This window comes from Cherax quadricarinatus, chromosome 89, assembly GCF_038502225.1.
Source record: "Cherax quadricarinatus isolate ZL_2023a chromosome 89, ASM3850222v1, whole genome shotgun sequence".
In the NCBI taxonomy this organism is placed as follows: domain Eukaryota; kingdom Metazoa; phylum Arthropoda; class Malacostraca; order Decapoda; family Parastacidae; genus Cherax; species Cherax quadricarinatus.
In genome coordinates, this window is record NC_091380.1 from 12,047,219 (window position 1) to 12,069,789 (window position 22,571).

The 22,571-nt window shown below is 42.6% G+C and overlaps 1 protein-coding gene across 1 annotated transcript in view; it reads left to right on the plus strand.

Moving 5' to 3' along the window:
• The window catches only part of LOC128697255 (aminoacylase-1-like), a 229,208-nt gene extending 213,466 nt beyond the window's left edge, over nucleotides 1-15,742 (plus strand). Inside the window, exon 4 of the mRNA XM_070104200.1 lies at nucleotides 15,286-15,742. Coding sequence (XP_069960301.1) covers nucleotides 15,286-15,296 — 11 coding nt within the window. The 3' untranslated portion in view covers nucleotides 15,297-15,742. The remainder of the gene's footprint in view (nucleotides 1-15,285) is intronic.
• Nucleotides 15,743-22,571: the final 6,829 nt, after the last annotated feature.

Genomic DNA, 22,571 nt, shown 5'->3' on the forward strand with positions numbered 1-22,571 from the left:
AATAAAAAATCACTTGATTAGCACAAATAATTTCAACAACTCAACTTGTGAAACAGTAAATAAATAATGTGTAAACAGCTTGGCCTAACTGTGCCCAGCTTACTAAGTCTAGCGTGGTTGGTTGGATAAGGTAAATCCTAACCTAACTATTGTGCTATAGCCTAAACCTAGCTTCAGAACTCACAGTAAATAATAACTAGGTTAAATCTGTCCTAGCTACTATAACTGTTGTAAATATTGCACAAGCCTAGCCTAACTGTGGCTACCTTGCAAATCCACTGTAAGTAATTAACACACAAGTCTCCTGCTCTGGATTACTTGTAATCACTGTAAATAATTAAATTCTCAAGCTTCTCTAGCCTAAAGGGCATGCCTGTAAATTACTGCAAATAATAACTTCTGTGTATAGTCAGCTTGGCCTAGCTTCTGTGTAAGTCTCTGGGCCTAGGTGTGCTAACTTAACCTAACTTTGTTAAACTCTGGTTCCTAACTGTGGCCTAGCTATGTTATTGAGAATTTTGGCCTTACCTGCTGTGTTTATTATAACTATATATAATGAACACTTAGCTGATAAATGACAGCAAATCGTCTACACAGCCGCCCCTGCAGACGAGGTCTAGAAGCTGTCGAAACCATCACAACAGTGGGCTGTCAAGAGATACAATTTGTAAGTATAAATTACCCCTAGGGGGTGTTATGTCAGCATATTTCATTCGATGATGGCTGACGAAATACCTACTTGTTTGGACTCAAAAGTCCACACCTTACTGCCGATTATAGGTTGATTACAACTCCTTGTGACTCAAGAATTGCGCAATCCCCCGATCTACAAGAAATTCGTAACATACCTTGCTCTTTGTAACATGAGCTATGGTGTTCTCAACACCTTCGACAGATATCGGTGACTTGATAGAAGCTGAAGTGTCCTTGGATGTCCACGTCTTCCATTGTCTAGGAAACGCACACTGGTACACTATGTTCCACAAGATTTGTCTTTATTGTTCACAATGTATCACAATAGAAGCTGATCACACTTCTATTAAGTGTTTGTGTTAGAGACACTTTGTTCACACTAACGCACAGATCAGTATCCTGGCGTCAGTGTCACTCTCCATAGAGTCAAAGATAGTCTGCCAGACGCCACAGCGCTCCATGCCATCACTGCCCCCAGCACAAAAAAAAAAAAACGCTGACCTAGTACCTTGCATCCTTGTCACCTCCTCGATGAAGCAAAGCAGAATGTTTGTTTCTTGCTGTCTTAATCATAGACAACAATGTACACTATCTTTACTATGGTAATAAAGTGGGAGCAGGATTTTCCTTAATTGTCCTGCTAAAGTAAGAATGTATTGTCTCTTATAAAAATACACATTGCAACACCGCTGCAAGGAGCAGAGGTCACTTGACTACGTGGCATAGCATCTGTGATCAATTACTCACTCTAGCAGTAAACAAGACGCTCGCCCCTTCTGAGTGGCCCCTCAGGGCTGAAAGGGGCTGAAGGGCTGAAGGGGGCTGATACCCCCCTCCTGGAGAAAATTTCTCCACACTGGGGGGCGGCGGAGGTTCGCTGCAGGTGAACTATTCATCACTTAACATTAATTTGATTTTCTCACTCGCCACCACTGCTGCTTGTCTTTTCTGAACAGCTTTAGTCTGTGTGGTGTCTGGAGAATCACTAATTTTGTTTTCAACACTGTGTAATTCTAACGGCACTAGTTTATTTATTGTCCGCTTATTCACTACACCTTTGCTCAAAACATCAACTGTCCTGATGATTCCATTTGCATCAGGATATATGGTCACAATTTTTCCAAGTGGCCATTGGGACCTCGGACCATCATTGTCGATAATCACTATGTCACCAGGTCTTAAGGACTTATGATTTTCAGGAACACCAGCTTCATAAAAGTGTTCTCTCAATGAGGTGAGATAGTCTTCTCGCCAAATTTTCTCCCAACTTTCAATCACTTTATTAAGGTGTTTGAATTTACGTCTGAGTTGCTCAGGTTCGAAATAAGTAGGATCCTCTATGATTTCTTTATCATTCATGGGAGGAACAGGTTCGAGCCTTCTGCCATGGAGTAAATGAGATGGACTTAACACTTCTAAATTGTCCAGATCATCGGTAACATAAGTTAGAGGTCTGTTGTTGACTCTATTTTCTATTTCAGTCACAACTGTACGGAATTCTTCTAAGTCTATTCACTGACGATGAAGAGTCTTCCTTAAACAACGTTTTACAATGCCGATCATTCTTTCATAAAATCCGCCGTGCCATGGAGATTTAGGAGGAATGTATCTCCAACGACATCTGCGTTGATTCAGCATCTGTTGTACTTCTGGTTGATCAAAGATCTTGCTTATATAAGCAGCACCAGCAACAAAGTTCGTTGCATTATCTGAAATCATCAGTCTGGGACATGCCCTTCTGGCTGCAAACCTTCTGAATAATTTGATAAAGGTTTCAGCAGACATGTCAGTGGCTACTTCTAGATGTACTGCTCTAGTTGTAGCACAAGTGAACAAACAGATGTACACCTTGATGGGAACTTTGTCAACTGTTTTGGTTAAAATTATTGGTCCAGTGTAATCTACACCTGTCACCTCAAATGGAGTGATATGACTAACTCTTTCAGAGGGATATGGAGGTGGACCTGGATACTGACATACTCGCATATCGTAGTGACGACAAGTAATACAGTCCTTTATTTGTTTTTTCACACTTTGTCGACCTTGAGGTATCCAGTAGGATTGTCGTATATGACAAAGTGTGTCAGCTACCCCACCATGTAACACGTTACTGTGGGCGTTTTGCACAATCAGTTTTGTTAGCCAATGATTCTTGGGGATCAATATTGGATGTATGGCTTCTTTAGGTAGTGAAGAATTATGAATTCTTCCTCGACATCTTATAATCTTTTCTGAGTCGAGATAAAGTCCTAAAGAATTAATCATAACAGGTTTCTTTGGAGATTTATCTTGTGTTTCTAGAAATTTATATTCTGTAGAGAAAACATCTTTCTGTATTAGTTTCACCCAGTATTTAATGGGTTCAAGACATTCATAATCAGGTTTTATTCCTGTAATGAATTTAAAGACAAGAGCTGTAACTCTTAAGAGTTTACCCAAAGATGAGTATTTAGATCCATCAATGACTATTTCTGTTGTGTCTGCAGTATTTACACAACTTATTTCCGCTGTGTTCAAGCAGACTGTTTCTTCTGGCATAATGTGAGCTTTTTGCTGAGGCCAGTTATTTTCATTAGAGAGCCAGTTCGGTCCGTGGAGCCATAATTTATTTTCCACAAATTTCTTGAGTGGGACACCACGTGACAACATGTTAGCTGGATTCTCTTGGGTAGAGACGTGGAGAAAGAGATAATCTCTCTGCATCTCTTTTATTTCTGCTACTCTGTTCTGTACATAGACCAACTTACTCTTATTATTTCTTAACCACTGGAGAACTGCCTCATTATCACTCCAGATCACGGTTTTCTCAATAGTGAGATGATCAAGTACTTTGTTGAGATAGACAGCTAATTTTGTACCTACATAGAGTGCTGTCAGTTCCAATTGTGGTACTGTTCTGACCTTCAAGGGTGCTACCCTGGCCTTTGAAGTAATTAGTGTACTTCCTTCAGCATTACTCATGTAAGCTACAGCGCCATAACCTCTGGTTGACGCATCACAGAACACATGTAATGTGTACTTGTTTCCCTCTTGACCTATTTGTCTGGGAAATTTAATTTGATGAAGTTGTTTAAACTCCTTGGATATTTCATCCCATGCTTGACTCATTTCTAAAGGCAAGTTCTCATCCCATCCAATTTTGAGTTTCCATGCATCTTGCATAAGCATTTTACCCTTTATGGTAATTGGTGAGACGAGTCCTAGAGGATCAAAACATTGTGATACCTCTGACAGTAAACTACGTTTAGTGAGTGTACTGCATGATTTATTGTTTATCTTTTTGAGACTCAGAGTATCTTCCTGTGTGTTCCAATTAAGTCCCAGCATATTGTTGCAATCAGGAATTTCAGTTTCAGGGAAATCTTCTTTGATAAGTTCCCTTAATTGCTTTGAATTTGTATTCCACATCCTTAGAGGCATATTTGCTTCTTTCATCTCCTTGTTAGCTTCTCTGTATAATGATTTCAAATCCTCCTCTTTATTCACAGTACCTTGAAGATTGTCCACATAGAAACTTTTCTTTAAGACTTCTTTGAAGGGACTTTCAGATTTCTTCAAATGTGTATTTAGAGTAGCTTCTAGTAAGAATGGAGAGGATGTTGCACCAAATAATACTGATTTGAAACGATAAGTTTTCACAGGACTTTGAGGATGTTGTGATAGAAACACAGGCCTTATCTCTAGGCTTTATTGAACATAGAATCTTCATAGTACTTCTGCAACAACAAAATATAATGACTAGTACATCTAATAATGGCTTCTACAGGGATGGTGATGTCTTGCATATGTCAAGAGAAAAGTTATAACTACAGGCCACATATTTAAACTCACCATGTAATCTGCATCGCTGATAAATGTATAAAGTATGAGAGAATCACACACCATGTGTTGGTGCCCATGACCACACCAAACTGTTGTTGTTGTTAAGGGCCCCTAGAGGTGGTGCAGTATTATCCTGCTGCTGCTCCTCACAGGACCAGTATCACTACAATCTCCCCCTTCTAAAATATCAGAGACAGTAATCTCCCAAACTGTTAGGTGGGCGACGTACACGTCCCGACCTTCGTAGCCCTTGAGCCTCTTCACCAGGTTCGATATTTTCCAGCGGGGTTTGATTAACTGCTGGAGCAGAATCCTCTATTTCCATAGGGGTAGTCTCAAGGGGCTTTCCAGGAGAAAACGAAGCATCTTTCACATCTATTGGTGTATCTTGAGATTCCACACTAATAGGGATTTCAACTGGGGCTAAATGTCTTGTAGATACTGTAGTCTCTTCACCATTTTGGTAGCGAATGTGGGCGTAATGTGGATTAGCTTGCAGGAGCTCTACCTCTTCCACTAAAGGATCCGTCTTGTTCATCCTACGGTGACTCTTCAGGAGAACGGGTCCAGGATGACATAACCAAGTGGGCACGGAGGCTCCCGTAGAGGAACGATGTGAATAGTTGAGGAGTCTTTCATGAGGGGTTGCATTAGTAGCTGTGCACAGCAGTGATCTAATAGAGTGAAGAGCATCCGGTAGGACAGTTTGCCAGTGTTGAACAGGTAGATTGCGCGACTTTAATGTCATTGTAACTGCCTTCCATATAGTACCATTGAACCGCTCCACTTGCCCATTGCCTTGAGGGTTGTAGCTTGTTGTTCTGCTGCAGGCAATACCTTTGCTAGCCAAAAACTCCTGAAGTTCGTTACTCATGAACGAGGATCCCCTGTCTGAATGGATATAAGCTGGCATACCAAAAATAGAGAACAACTGTGAAAGACAACTAATAACAGTTGAAGCAGCCATATTTGCACAGGGGAATACAAAGGGAAACCTTGAATATTCATCTACTATGTTAAGGAAATACCTATTCTGATTTGTGCTTGGTAGAGGTCCTTTGAAATCTATATTCAATCTTTCGAAAGGCTGGGTGGATTTTATGAGATGAGTCTTCTCTGGCTGATGAAAGTTTGGCTTGCACTCTGCACATACTCTGCATGCTCTGATCACTTGTCGCACATCTTCCACTGAGTAGGGCATGTTCTTTGATTTGACAAAATGGTACAGGCGTGTAACTCCTGGGTGACACAAAGCCTTGTGGAGAGATGAGAGTGATTGCAAATCATGACATGCTGCTCCACAGTAGGACCTAGAGAATGCATCAGGTGAGATGTTCTCTTGACCCGGTCGGTACAGAATATCAAAGTCATAACACGATAGTTCCATCCTCCAGCGTAATATCTTGTCATTCTTTATCCTACTTTTGTGCCTCTTGTCGAACATATACATCACGGACCGTTGGTCAGTCCTTATGGTGAAATGTCTACCAGTTAAATAATGCCTCCAGTGGCGAACTGCTTCTATGATGGCCTGGGCTTCCTTTTCTACAGCAGCATAACATTTCTCTGATCCTTGAAAAGTTCTCGAAAAGAAGGCTACTGGTCGTCCTGCCTGAGATAAGACTGCAGCAATGGCAATGTCAGATGCATCTGTTTCCACTTCGAATGGTAGGGACTCATCAATGGCTTGAACTACTGAGTTTTCAATGTCCTGTTTGAGAGTATGGAAAGCGGCTTCTGCTTCCTTTGTCACAGGAAATGTGGTAGCACTCAATGGGCGGACTTTACTTGAATAGTTGTAGATCCATTGTGAGTAATAAGCAAAGAGACCAAGAGTTCTTCGGAGTGACTTTTTGTCTTGAGGCATTGGAAGTTCCCGTAGAGGTCGTAGTCGTTCAGGGTCTGGGAATATTGAACCTCCTTCCACTACATAACCAAGGATGCTAAGCCTTTTAGTTGAAAAAGTGCACTTTTCCTCATTGTAACTGATATTTTTCTTCTTGGCGGCTTCCAAAAACTTATCAAGGTTTGCATCATGTTCCTCCTGGGTCTTGCCACAAATGGTAACATTATCTAAATACGCGTAAGTTCCCATGAGTTGCTCTTCCTGAATGAGTGAATCCATAATTCGTTGGAAGCAGGCTACCCCATTGGTGACTCCAAAAGGGACTCTGGTAAACTGATACAGGCCATCACTAGCCTGAAACGCTGTGTATGGTTTATCTTCATTCCTTATAGGGACTTGATGATAGGCACTCTGCAGATCAATTGTGCTAAACACGTAGTACTGAGCAATTTTGTTCACTGTATCGTCAATTCGAGGTAGAGGGTACCCATCAAGAAGTGTAAATTTGTTGATTGTCTCAGAGTAATCGATAGCCAGTCTCCGTTTCCTATAACCATCTTTAACAACAACAACCTGTGCTCGCCAAGGAGAATCACTCGGTTCTATAATACCCTCCTTCAGCAGCCTCTGAGTTTCTTTCTCAATGAACATCCGATCCTCATAAGAATAGCGGCGTGACTTAGCTGATATAGGATGGCAATCCGCGGTAAGATTTGCAAACAGCTTTGGTGGGTCTACCCTTAAAGTGCTAAGTCCACAGACAACAAGAGGAGGCAGTTCACCTCCATATGTTAAGGTGACACTACCATGCAGCTTCTGAAAGTCCTGACCAAGGATAACATCAGAGCACAGTTGTGGCAGAATAGCTAAATGTACATCTTGATAATCCTTTCCATTAACTCTGAGATTTACCTTACAAAACCCTAAGGTCTGAATAGAGAGAGATGTTGATGCCATGGAAACGGTACCTGATGAGTGATGTAGAGTCAAGGAGAGCCGTTTAACTAAGTCAAGGTTGATGAAACTCTCTGAGCTGCCACTATCAATAAGACCATCTACTTCTGTTCCTTTGATGAATACTTTCACAACTGCCTTTGACAGTGAATTTGGAGTAGCCGCAGAAGTCACTGTTGCTAGAGTCGCATGATCACTGGAATGTGTGGAGGCACTAGCTCTTGTTGATGCATTAGCACGACATACTTTCGCAAAGTGACCTTTCTTGTGGCATTTATGGCACATTGCTTCACGAGCAGGACACTTTGGACGTGGATGTCTTGAAAAACCACAAAAGAAACACACCGTACCTGCTGCTGCTGTCACTGAGGCAGGTTCCACAGTAACTTCATTGCAAGAGTCTTGGTCAGGAATTGCAGCACTTACCACTCGAGAAGGCTGAGTGGTACTGTATACTTCAGAATTCTTCTGGGCTGAATCTAGAGCTCTTGCCTGGTCAAAGGCAGCGGCTAAGTCGAGAGTTTTATTCTCCAATAAACGCTGCCTTATTATTGGTGATTGCAGGCCACTGATAAAAGCATCCCTGATGGACTCTTCACAATACTGAGCAGCTGTCACTGCTTGGAAGTGACAGTCCTTACCTAAGATTTTCAGTGCTTGAAAGTATTCCTCTAAGGACTCATCAATCTGCTGGCGGCGAGTTGCAAGGCGATAGCGTGCAAAGATTTCATTTGTAGGTTTAATATACTGAGACTTGAGGGTTTTGATAGCATCTTCGTAGGTATTACACTCAGAAATAGCCTCATATATCTTAGGTGACACAAAATTGATGAGCAGACTTAGTTTATCTAGATCTTCTTTAGGAAGGGCTCCCAAGAAGTTTTCGAAAGTCTTAAACCAGTGCTTCCATTCCTGAGCAGCCGTTGATAAGCTGGGGTCACAGTCTAGCCTCTCAGGTTTCAGTAAACGCTCCATGTTGTGATGTAGTCTAGCGCAGGATCACCACCAGGTAGCCCAGGATTCTATGTTCAATAAATTGTTGTGATAGAAACACAGGCCTTATCTCTAGGCTTTATTGAACATAGAATCTTCATAGTACTTCTGCAACAACAAAATATAATGACTAGTACATCTAATAATGGCTTCTACAGGGATGGTGATGTCTTGCATATGTCAAGAGAAAAGTTATAACTACAGGCCACATATTTAAACTCACCATGTAATCTGCATCGCTGATAAATGTATAAAGTATGAGAGAATCACACACCATGTGTTGGTGCCCATGACCACACCAAACTGTTGTTGTTGTTAAGGGCCCCTAGAGGTGGTGCAGTATTATCCTGCTGCTGCTCCTCACAGGACCAGTATCACTACAGAGGATCATGTGGATTTTCAGGCCACAAGAATCGAGTATAATCTCTATCTATTTCTTGTAGTCCTACTCTTAAGAAAGCCTTGGAAATATCAGCCGTGTAGGCATATGGGTTTGTGCGAAATTTCATAAGCACGTCTCCAAGCTTCTCAGTTAGTGAGGGTCCGGTCATCAGACAGTCATTAAGACTTGCTACATCTTTATTTGCACTTGCGCTGCAATTATATACAACACGTAGTGGAGTGGTTTCAGAATCTTTTCTGACTCCATGGTGCGGGAGATAATGAGCGTTTGTCTTCAACTTATCTTCGACTATTTCCTCAATGAATTTATTGTCCAACTGTTCTTGTATGATATTATCATAGACAGTCAGTAGCTCTGGATTCTTCCTGAGCTCATGTATTTGTGCTTTCATCTGTCCGAAAGCCATGCGATAATTGCTAGGCAGATGTGGTGGATTTAATTTCCATGGTAACCTAACCCAATACTGTCCATCTTTATATTTGACAGTGTCCAAATATTGGTTATAAGTCTGAGACCCTTGTGGGCTTGGTTTATTTACATCAATACCTATCGCATCTAAATCCCACAACTTATCAACTGGTTCATTCATTTCTTCCAGTAATGATAATTTTTGCTGTGGTACATGATCAGCGGTTATTCTCGTAACTAGTACATTTTCCACTGAATCAATATCAGCTTCTTTCCCACTTTGAGAGGGAATGGGACCACATATCATGTGGCCTCCTGCTGTTTTCAGCAAGTGAACATCATGTTTACTTACTATATTTTGCACAAAACAGTGATAATAATCACTTCCAATGATTAAATCAATTGGACTAATTGTGTCCGTCTGTATGTCAGGACAGGCTAACTTGACCTTAGCTGCTTTCAGTGCTGCAACTGTTTCTTTTAATCCCTGGATCTGCACAGACTTAGGCAAATCATCTACTACCACAGCTTCTACTGTCTTTTTCCTGTTTCCTAGACCAACAGTGATTCTGGCTAGGTCATATGTCTGTTTACCAGAATTGTGGAAAAAACCAGCTATATCTAACTGTATTTTGGCATAGGGTTGTTTGTTCAGTTTCTGCAACACTGATCTTCTTATGAAGGACCTTTGTGAGCCTTGATCAAAGAGTGTTAGCACATTGGTTTTGTGTAATTTATTAGATAACTCAACTCGAGCTATCGGGAGAGCAGTTGCTTTAAATTTAATGCTGTTGCTTGTTGACTTCCTGATTCTGTGGAAGTCTGCTGCTGTTCAGCAAAAGTATTTGGGCATAATGTTGTATGATGCATACCCTTGCATTTAAAACACTTCTTCAGTGAGCATTTTCCTCCCTTGTGTTCACCTAAACACTTGATGCATCTTTTCAGCTGATGAATACGTTGTTTACGTGCCTCCATTGATGTGTATTGACTACAATACTGTGCCCAATGTGTTCCATCACAAAGTACACATTTTGGAGTACGTTTATGTGTGACAGTTTGTTTACTGTCTGTTGTATTCACAGCTTGATAAATGCCTATATGGGATTTCCAATTATGTGGTTTAATGGGAGTAGGTATACTCTTTTTATACTGAGTTGAAGGTTTATTATCCACTGGATTTGTGGATTTTTCATCTTGTCTCGTTGCTTGCATGCATGAAACTATTGTTTGTAAACCATTGCTAATTTCTTCACAAGTGAAATAGCGTTTATTGAACATAATATTTAATCGTTCAATAGTTTGTGGTGACAGCTTATCCTGTACAATACCACTGATAAACCAATCACATTGTCTTAGGTCATATTTAGCACCTAGAGATCTGAGACTATTGTCTAATGTAATTCTAAATGCCTGTAAGTCTGAAAAACAATGTTTGGGTGGCTTCAAGCTTGATATTAAGACTGCATGTCTAACTCTAGCCTTGTCAGCATCGAAGTAATTGTCTGCTAAGACATGTAAGGCTATTTGATAATTGCCTTTGACCACCGGAAATGACTTAATCAGTTCATAGGGTTCTCCCTTCACAAGACATTTAAGGTAATTGAACTTGGCAATCTCATCTATGTCAGTTCGTGAATTTACTATGGATTGAAAACCACTAATGAATTCTTCATAATTATGACCTTGGAAAATAGGTAATGACAATGTAGGTAAGCTTGGTAATGGGACACTTGTTGTTGTTACAGGTGTAACAGGTGGTTGCCCACTAGTTATAGTAGGTCTCTGTGACAGAGTTTTACGGCAGATAGCCTGTACTCCTGTCCACCTTAATTGTTGATCACTAAAAGTATCCAAAACATTTTTAATTTCATCCTCAGATGGATCTGATTCAAGAAATTTATTTTCATAATGTGTATAGTCTGAATTAATTATTTCCATACGTTGTGTAAATAATTCAAACTTGACCTCAAGATCATCAAAATCTATGTTTGTATCTTGAGTTAATCCTAGACAGACTGAAATTAGATTTTCTAATTGTGTAATCTTAGTCTGTAAAGACTGAAACTGAGTTTTCAAACAAGCCATTTTAATGGTATACTGAAAATTCTAGCACCACACTTAGAGTGTTTAAAAAACACTGTACTGCTATAGACAGCTGAGTTTTTGTTATGCTTAAATCAGCAATAATCGAGTCAGACACTACTGACCCACTAAGCTTAACCTCAGGGTCAATGACCATGAAGGGTACAGGGTACATGTGTCTGGTGTTTATGGCTTAGAGTTTGCTGTGTCAGCCTGCCCATGATGATTAATCGTAAATAACGATGTTATACACTTCATTCACTATACACTATAAATGTCACTGTATAACTGTAATCACACGTGAATATTACTTACACATATATAAATTTCACTGTTAATATATATTTGAAAGCTTATACTTTATATATAAGTTCCTTTAATATAACAGGCAGATCTATAAGAAACAAACTTTAACACAATCTTGTCTCTTAATTTCTGTCTATAAACATTATAAACACTGTCTATATATACACTCAGACAAACAACATCACTTGGGTTGTCTTAATCAGCGATTTCGAGATTGGAGCAGTTGATGGAGGGTGCAGGATACCATCCCCCGTCTTCTTGTTGGGTGAGTCACCCAGCTCCCGTTTTCGTTGGGTGAACGCTGGGTGAGCGCCCGTTTTCTTTTGGCTGCCCATTCTCTGTGATTGAGTCTGGAGGGACTCATTTATACTGATTTATATTGTAAAACACTAGTTTTACAGCTTTTTTCGAAGGACCTTGGCTCATAGGTTATTTGTACACTGTAGTACAACATGTTTGGACCACAGTGTGGTCTTTATCCGGTTCGAAGGACTAAATCCTATTGAGAATTTTGGCCTTACCTGCTGTGTTTATTATAACTATATATAATGAACACTTAGCTGATAAATGACAGCAAATCGTCTACACAGCCGCCCCTGCAGACGAGGTCTAGAAGCTGTCGAAACCATCACAACAGTGGGCTGTCAAGAGATACAATTTGTAAGTATAAATTACCCCTAGGGGGTGTTATGTCAGCATATTTCATTCGATGATGGCTGACGAAATACCTACTTGTTTGGACTCAAAAGTCCACACCTTACTGCCGATTGTAGGTTGATTACAACTCCTTGTGACTCAAGAATTGTGCAATCCCCCGATCTACAAGAAATTCGTAACATACCTTGCTCTTTGTAACGTGAGCTATGGTGTTCTCAACACCTTCGACAGATATCGGTGACTTGATAGAAGCTGAAGTGTCCTTTGATGTCCACGTCTTCCATTGTCTAGGAAACGCACACTGGTACACTATGTTCCACAAGATTTGTCTTTATTGTTCACAATGTATCACAATAGAAGCTGATCACACTTCTATTAAGTGTTTGTGTTAGAGACACTTTGTTCACACTAACGCACAGATCAGTATCCTGGCGTCAGTGTCACTCTCCATAGAGTCAAAGATAGTCTGCCAGATGCCACAGCGCTCCATGCCATCACTGCCCCCAGCACAAAAAAAAACGCTGACCTAGTACCTTGCATCCTTGTCACCTCCTCGATGAAGCAAAGCAGAATGTTTGTTTCTTGCTGTCTTAATCATAGACAACAATGTACACTATCTTTACTATGGTAATAAAGTGGGAGCAGGATTTTCCTTAATTGTCCTGCTAAAGTAAGAATGTATTGTCTCTTATAAAAATACACGTTGCAACACCGCTGCAAGGAGCAGAGGTCACTTGACTACGTGGCATAGCATCTGTGATCAATTACTCACTCTAGCAGTAAACAAGATGCTCGCCCCTTCTGAGTGGCCCCTCAGGGCTGAAAGGGGCTGAAGGGCTGAAGGGGGCTGATACCCCCCTCCTGGAGAAAATTTCTCCACATATGTTAACTTAACCTAGCTATTCCACATCTGGTTTGAAGGACCACTTGTGAAAATTTGTATGGACTGCCTCCATGTGAGTTGCCTACCCTAGCAAGCTCTGTTGACACCGAGCTCTGAGGCTGGTACCTTAGCCTCACAAGTGGCTTATACGACAGATTTCCATAAATGACTGATGTTGCAAGAAATCTCTGCTGCATGCACGAATGAGGGACTAACTTACTTAGTGTTGGAGAATATATCCAGGTCTTCAACCTCCCTAAGCTTTAGCCCCTCTGGACTTCCCCTCATTCTTGTGTTGTGAGTCTTACACGAGATATCATCACTGGCAAACATGGCAACTGTCATAGAGGAACCTATTTCTGCAGGTGATGGAAATGATGATAGCTTCCAGACCTTTAAAAGTAAACAAAAGAGAAAAAGTGAGAAAGGGCTAGAGCGTCGACGTAGTCAGACTCACTTGACTCGTACACAATGTGACACTAAACGTCCTTGGTGCACAGAGGCTGCAAGAAGTCTTTCTTCAAAGGAAGAATGTGTTAAGCTGAACTTCCCTGACAACACCCTGCTGCCTGCTAAGTGTGCATGGCTAATGGAAGCTGTAAAGAAGCATCCTAACTCAAGGATCCAATTTAGGAAAAACACACACAACTTTGTGTTTGTGGAACAGAACGAAGAACTGATCAATGATCTACTTAGTACACCTTATGGGGGTATTAAGCTGCTCCGACCTCCATCATACACTCACCACTTTAAAAAATGGGTCAGTATCATAATCTTTGGATACCCTCTCTACATGGACCCATCCCATCTGACTCTCAGTGAGCATATCATCAAGCCTAAAAGACTTAAAGAAAAATCCCAAATTATTGCCAGTTGGGTGGGTCCTGTGCCCCTCCCCCGGAATATCTGGGCGCATGGTTTACGTTTCCTAAACATCGAAGTGTACCTACCCCCTAAACGTAGGTGTTACAAATGCCAGCACTATGGCCATGTTGCAGTAGACTGTGGTATACTACATTCTTGGTGTGGTAAGTGTGCTGGGAAACATTCCACTAGAGAATGCACAGTAGGCCCTGACAGCCAAAAATTTAAGTGCATTAACTGTAAAGAAGTTGGGTTACAGTTTCCCACAAGGACTGCAGTCAGAACCCAAACAACCTTCGATGTAAACCTGATAACAGTCCTTTAATGGTAACTGAGGATGAGGCCATCCAGTCTACCACAGCCAGACCTGAGACTGAACCTCTGCAAAGTGTGCAGGAACCCCACCTCACTGCAAAGGATTCTGGTGATACCAGAATGCCATCACACACACCAGCTGTGGAGGAGCTAGCCATCCCTGCTAGCACATGTGGAACTACTGGTCTGCCACTACTGATACCTATGCCTACACCTGAATATGGGGATGAGTTTGTCATTTCTCCCAATACACACAACTACAACAGTCAGACGGACACCACATAGGTAACCCCCCTGGAAATTGGAGATGAGTCAGATGCACAGGACCTACCTGCAATGAATGATGAAAGAGACTTGCCACAGGCACCATCAGAGAACACTAATGTAACCATGGTACCTGTTAAGGTGATAGGTGTTAAAGAAAGCACTAACTCAGAGGTGCCATCCTCCGGAGAGGCATTGGATTCTCCTGACCTTCCTCATATTATAACAAATTTCCAGAAAAAAATTGAGCATCTTGAACAGACAAGTTTAATAAATATATGTAATCAGGATGATGCTCTTGAGTATGGTGATGATGTCAAAAGTGCAGCAATCTCCGTTCAGTTTCCAGCAATTTGTGAGAAAGAAGCCCATGACTCTTGCTTTCAAAACTTGTCTTTTCACTGGCTGTCAAGATGCCGAAAAATGCTTAAAAATAAAGGTCCTGAAGATAAAGACGTACAAACTATGCTATTTGCTCTTAAGTGTCTGCACACTGTAGTCAAAGCATAATAGTTTTACCATCTTATGAGCAAGAGATTGTAATAACTCACTACAATGGATAAATTACAAATCTTTTCATGGAACATTGCTTCCATCAGGAAGCGGTTGCCTGACTTACATCATATTAGTGCAACCAAGAATATTGATGTCATCTATTTGCAGGTATGTAGATTGAAAGATGGAGCACCTGCACCAAACTTGCCTGGGTATGCAGCTTATAACCTAAGGTCAACCAACTGTTGTGTGATGTATGTCAGAAAGAACTTCCCACATTCACTCCTTTCCTTGCAGAGTCGAGTTAACATGCAGTATCATGGTGTCAAAGTATATGCAGGCGATTTTTCCATAAACATTTTTAATCTCTATGCCCCAGCGAACCAGCTTCGACCTGATGCTTTACCAGATCGCATCAGTAGTGAACCTACCATCATTCTTGGAGATTTTAATGCCAGACATAAGAATATTGGTGGGTCTATAACAAACACCAATGGAACTAAACTAGTGAAATTTCTAAATGAGCATGATAATGTTCGAATTGTGGGCACTACTGAGCCTACTAACATATATGGTGGCATACTAGATCTGTGTCTTGGATTTAATACATCATATACGATGCATGACTCTGTCATAGTTGATGATCTTCTATCTGATCACTTCCCAAGACTAACAACTGTCAATCTTGATCACATCTCCAGCAATCAAGGTGCTAAATACAGAAGGAGGAAACTTATTCTCAAACCAGAACACAGAGACAACTTTATTAACCTCTTGGATCAATGGTATAAGAATTACAAGCCCATTGGCACATAAAAATTTAATGATGATGTAATTACCACTATTGAGAGTGTTCTCACAGATCAAGTGGGCAGGAATAGGAAACAAAGACCCTCCACTATAAATAACAATAAAAACCAATGTAAATACTATAATGATCCACAGCTGCGCAATCTAACACATGCAGCTAGGAGGATTGGTAAAGCATACCGTGAATGTAGAACCCCAGACCTGCTCAGAACGTTCCAAGCTGCACTAACAAATGCAAGGAATAGAAAGGAAGAACTTAGGCAACAGGAATGGGAACAGTTTGTAAGTGGATTAAATATGTCCACCCCTTTGAGCTTGGCTTGGAAAGGTATAAATAAAATAACCAGGAAAAAGACTGGCAATGTTGCTCATTCCTTTCCTCTTGAAAAAGCAAATGACCTCATAAATGACTGGTCCAGAACATCCAGGCATGAAAACCTTCCATCTCATATTAGAAAAAATTTAGAGAGTACTTCTGAAGAAATGTTGAAACTGATTAATTTTATGAGCCAAAATATTTCTGAGAGTGATTGCCTCTTTATCGAGTATGAATTAGATAATGCATTAACCAAAGGTCGATCAACTGCTCCTGGAGAGAATGGTATAACCTATGATATTCTCAGAACTCTAAGGCACGTGCCTGATAACCCTTTGTTGGCACTGTATAATCTCAGTTACATTGAGGGCGTTCTTCCTACTTCCTGGACCAATAGTCTCATTGTGCCTATCCCTAATCCCCAACAGCCTGATACATTTAGGCCGATCTCCTTAACTAGTTGTCTTTGTAAAACCTTTGAAAGAATGATACTTAACAGACTGTACTACAGAATCAGACATCAACTTTCCCCCTACCTCTATGGGTTCATGAAAGGTAAAAGTGTGCAGAACTGTATTTCCACCTTTCTCACTGCACACACCTCTACTAGTTTTACCACTTTTCTTGATCTAAAATCTGCATTTGATATTGCGAACAGAACCGTTATACTACATGAACTAGCCAAAATGAATATTGGTGGTAGCTTACTCTGCTGGATAATAGGATACCTGCCAAATAGAGTATCCTCTGTCCTTTACCAAGGCTTCAGAAGTGATTCTAAAGAAATGTCTTTAGGTACACCGCAGGGAGGAGTTCTTAGTCCCATGCTATTTAATATTCTGATTAATGCTCTCCTAAATGCTCTACCTGCCTCACCTAAACATATAGCTATAAGCTATGCTGATGATATCATGATCCATACAACATGGCATAAGAAGATGAATACCATTCTTAATGAAGTTCAAGCAATTTGTAATCGACTAGGACTCATAATATCTTCCTCTAAAACAAAGATATTAATAAGCAAACGACATCCCCCACCCATCTATTTTCAGGGTGAAATCATTAGCTACGTTAAAACTTACGGATATCTTGGTGTAGATGTACCCTTTAACAAATCCACTATACCACAACTAAACAAGAGATGCAAATCTAGGCTAAATGCTCTCAAAGCTGTTGCTGGCTACAACCCCAACTATGGTGCTAATGTGAGAATCGTGAGAATGATGTTCATAGCCTATGTTAGGTCCTTAATTGATTATGCTGCTCCCATGTTGATATTAGCTAGAGAAAGTTCTCTCCGACCCTTGGAGTTAATGCAAAATGAAGCTCTCAGAATTATTCTTGGCTGTCACAGATCTACAAAAGTTCTTAACATGAGGAAGGAGCTTGGTATTTCTAGTATCAGTGATAGGATTGTTGAGATTAACACTGTACTCGGTATTAGAATGATGAGAAACGAACCAGACACTGTCACAATGAATGTTACTGAATGTTTAGAAGTAAATACACACAGATCTAAATGGATTGTGAAAACGTGCAATTGCATTAAGTTTTATAACCTACATGAACTGTATCACTGTAGGCAACAAGAGCATTTCACCCCTCCATGGAAGATGTGTTCATTTAATATCACATGGATTCGCTGCCTGACCACGGTCGAGTGAGGTTGTGCGCTGCACCCCTCTGCTGTTCAGGCGAGCTACCTTGTATCAACATGGCGCTGAGTGTGAGGAGGCGCGTAAATACTATTGGTATTGAGCTGCTTCGTGGGGCGATTTCACCCTCTTCAGTGCAAGTCTTACTCCCGACAATCATTAGGGAGACCTATGGAATCCAGGACGATGAGGTGTATGGTGTAGCCCTGAATGGGGCTTATAGAATCTTCGTCAAACTGAATTCCACGTCCGTGTATGAGTCTTTGGTGACGAGGTTCCAAGACGTGAGTCTTGACGCTACTCCAGCTGTGAAGGTGCGTTTGATCGACGTATCTCGCCACTTTACGTGGGTTAAGATACGTAATGTCCCATTTGAGGCAGATGAGGCTGACATAAGGAGTGTTTTTGAGACATATGGAACCGTACATCTGGCACAAAAGGGCAAGTGGACGGCAGGTGCTTACATGGGACGTCCGGAGGGTACCTTTTCCCTGAAGATGACTCTGAGACATCCCATACCGTCTTACGTCGTGTTGGAGGACTTCAGGACGCAAGTTATGGTATCGTATGCCGGACAGAGACGTACGTGCAGAATATGTGGGGCGTACGACCATATGGCGGCAGAGTGCGTGAAGCTGAGGAGGGCGCCAGCGCAAACTGGTGAAGCACCAGTTACCAGCGTGATAGCTGTTGAGAGCCCAGTGCGCAAGCAAGGGCCTGGGCGCTTGTGGAGTGAAGAGGTGGAGGATTCCAAAGAGGAGAATGGCATGTGTGAGGTAAGCTGTGATGTAAAAGGATCTGTTACTACACAAAGGACAAGTACAGAAGTGCAAGTGCAGGAGGAGGTGCAGGCTCTAGAGGAAGAGCTTCAGGAGGTGTTAAGGACATTGACACCGCCTGCAGAGGATGTTGTTCCTGAGCTGGTGAGAGACACGGCGGTGCCTGTAGAGGAATGTAAGGATAAAAAACATAGCAGGGTTGACGGGCCAACTAGTAAGAGAGAGTTGTCGCCGTGTGCTGTGGAACGGGGCGTGGTGGAGGTTGAGGTTCATCGTGAGGGAACCTCAGAAGATAACATGGATGTAGAGGGCATCACGAGGAAGAGAGCGGCGGCGTCAGACTCAGATGATGTCCTGACGCCGGCGCAGAGGTCTGGGAGGAAGGAAGAGCAACGTCGAAGCAGTCACGATAAGAGGCATCGCAAAAAAGGGGGAGGGGTTGATGGTGTGAAGCCTTGTGCTGGCTCTGGGGCAGGAGGCCCTGGGATGAATGAAGAGAGGAGGAAGGGTTGGAAACTATAAAGAGGCCTTAGGTGTATGACTGTGAACGTAAATGGACTGTGTAATAGTGTGAAGAAGGAATGGTTTCGAATGTTTCTGTATAAATACAGGGTGGATGTAGTGTTCCTGGAAGAACACAATTTCAAGGAGGGAAGAGTGCTCGAGGTGGAGGGGTTTCAGGTCATGACTCTGCCATCTGCACGTCTGAAAGGTGGTGTGGGTATATTGATCAGGGAGGCAAGCCCGTTTGTGTTGCTAAGAAGTGAGGGGGGGGAGGGGGAAGAGTATTGCGCGTGGATGGGTGGTGGATGGGACAGCGGGTATCTTTTGTATGTGTGTATGCACCAGCGGAAAATGATGTGAGGGTAAAAAGGGATTTTGTATGTGAAGAACTAGTTTTCTTCTTACGTGGTTTACCTGCAGTGGCTGTCGTTGGTGGCGACTGGAACTGCGTTATTAGGAGGGCTGACGTGGAACCAAAAGGGGCGGGGCACGTGTCGGCGGCCTTGCGAGATCTTTTGAGGGATATTCAGTTGCGGGATGCAGTTGGAGGAGGGGCGTGGGAGGTAGAGCACACTTTTGTAAGACGGGGTTACGCTGCTAGGTTGGATAGGCTGTATATATCTCAAGGGGTTGGGTTGACATTTTTCCGTACAATAGAAGTAGCTTATTCGGATCATCGGGCGGTAGTAGCAGAGGTGGCGTGGGAGTCACTAGCAGGTATATCTAGGGGATATTGGAAATTAAATACAAGTGTGTTAGGTGATGAGGAGGGGATAGAGGGATTTGCAACGCTGTGGGAGGGGTTACGTGCAGAGATAGAAGGGGTAGAGGATGTGGTGATGTGGTGGGATGGTGTGGCTAAAGAACGGATTAAGCACTATTACGTAAAGGAAGGGAAACGTATCAATTCTTTAAAATATGGGCTTGCTAACTATTTGGAGGATAGATTACGGGGTTGCTATGCGAGGGGGGCGGTGGCGGGCACTTATCCAATGGACGAAATTATGGCAATTAAAGGGAGGCTGCGTGAGGTACAGGATGAGAGGTTCCAAGCGGTGAGGGTACAGGCGGGGGTGGAAGAGGTGTTATGGGGCGATAGACCTTCATCGTGCGTATTGCGTAGGCAGAAACAAAGACAGCAGGCAATGACTATTCCATGGTTGGAGGTTCATGAATCGATAGGAGGGTACAGGGAGGGGCAGGTCATACAAGCTATGGAAGGAATGGGGGCGTTTGCTGACAAGTGGTATGAGAAGTACTGGCAACGAGAAGGGGTAGAGGATGGGGTTTTAGAACAGGTGTGTGGGAGTGTGGTATGTCAGTTGCGTAACAGTGATAGGGAAGCACTGGGTGGGGAAATAACTGAGGGGGAAATATGGAGGGCTTTAAGTGGTATGCGAAAGGGCAAAGCACCGGGAATTGATGGACTCCCGGCAGAGTTTTATCAGCAGCATTGGGAATTATTGAGGCATTTTCTGGTTAGGTTATTAAATTGCATGAAGGAGAGAGGTGAGCTGGGTGAGAAGCAGGCAACGGCTGTCGTTGTATTGGTACCGAAGGGTAAGGGGCAGCATACGCTTCGGGATTACCGGGCGATCTCGTTATGCGCAGATTATAAATTGTTTGCAAAGATTTTGGGAAATCGGGTCAAGTGTGTGGTAGGGCGGGTAGTATCAAAAACTCAGTTTGGTTTGCCAGGGAGGTCTATGGTGGAGGGGCATGGGTTACTTAGGGATTTCGTGGAGGCAAAAGGGGGGGGGAGGGAGGGAGGTTTGGTGGCACTCGATTGGCAAGGGGCATACGATAGAGTGGATCGGAAAGCATTGAAAGCCATCCTCAGGGGTCAGGGGTTTGGGGAAGAAATAGTGGGCTGGGTTGAGGCGTTGTATGGAGGTGCAATGGCGAGGGTACAGATTAATGGTCGATTGGGTGGGAAGATTGTAATGGGTAGGGGACTTAGGCAGGGGTGTCCTATGTCACAATTATTGTTTGCGTGCGTACAGGACCCCTTTTATAGATTGATGGAGCAGCGTATGTGTCATGTAGAGGGACCAGGGTGTGAGGTTGCGAGGGTTTGGCCAGTTTTAATTGGGTATGTGGATGATACAACTGTTCTGATCAGGGAGGGGATGTCAATGGACACATTAGACGGGGTAGTACAAATGTTCGCAGGGGCAACTGGTATGAGGGTAAATTCAGATAAATCCATGGTCATGGGGTTAGGAGCTTGGGCGGGTAGGGTTGATTGGGGTAGTGCAGTTGTGAGGAGGCAGGTGCATTCGTTAAAAATCTGCGGTCTTATTTATGCAGACGATCTACCTGTGGCACGCATGGAAAACTCGCTTAGGATGGTAGAAAGGATTCAGGGACGCTTGGGTGCATTGCGACCTTATCATTTGACCCTTGTGCAGCGTGCCATTGTTGTTAATATCTTACTGTATAGCAAAGTATGGCACGTGGCAGCCGTGTTCCCATTAACTGGGCCGGCAATAACGAACATACTTAGGAAGGTTTTTAAATTCTTGTGGGGTTCGAGCTGTGATTGGATTAAGAGGGATGTGGTAATGTTACCTGTAAGTAAGGGGGGGCTGGGATTGCTGGACTTAAAGCGGAGGGTCAAATGTGTCTTCATTAAAAGGGAGGTGATGAGGGAAAGTGTGGGTGGGGGGGGTTTGGCCAGGATCCATAACAGATTGCAACGGATGTATACAGGAGTTGAGTTGCATGAGTGTGAAACTGTGTTGAGGGCTCTGGCGTGGGATCGAGAGCCAGCAAAGGTTAAAATAGGTAGGTTGTGTAGATTGTTAGCCGGGAGGGTTGTAGCGCCTGTAGAGGGAATTTTCCCCATGTATGCATGGGGAAGTATATGGAATAGGTTGAGTAGGATGAGGTTGCAACCTCGTGTTCGGGATGTAATGTATCGTTTTCTGCATGGCATTTTACCGTCGGGTGTGGTTCTACGGGATAGACGAGTCGTTGACGGGGGGGGGGAGTGTGGGATATGTGGTGGGGAGGAGTCGGCTTTTCATGTAGTATATTTTTGTGATGGACTGAGGAGTGTCAAGGGGTGGTTAAATAGGGTGATAAATAGGATAGGAGGTAAAGGAATTTCTGTATTGAGAGCATTAAGTCTCGACGTGGGGGGTTGGGAGGAAAGTGTAATCAGAGCTGTGGGGTACATTATGGCAGATTATATCTATATAGTGTGGGGATTGCGGGGCAAACAGGTTACTGAGGTGAAGAGGAGGGTGTTAGCGTTAACGTTCTATAAAACGGTATGTAGAAATAAGGAAATTTATGGGAGGAGGTGGGTGAAGGATTTTTCAGAGGGATATAGGCAACTTACGTTACAGGTTTTATTAGACTTGTAATATACGAGGGAGGGGAGGGTATGATTGGAAAGTGTTGCTGGGGTAGGGAAGTCAGGGGTGAAAACAGGGTTGCCTCCCTGGTAATGGATAACAAAAGTTTTGCGAGAGTGTTGGATGAGTGATGCATGAGTGAATAATATGTGGA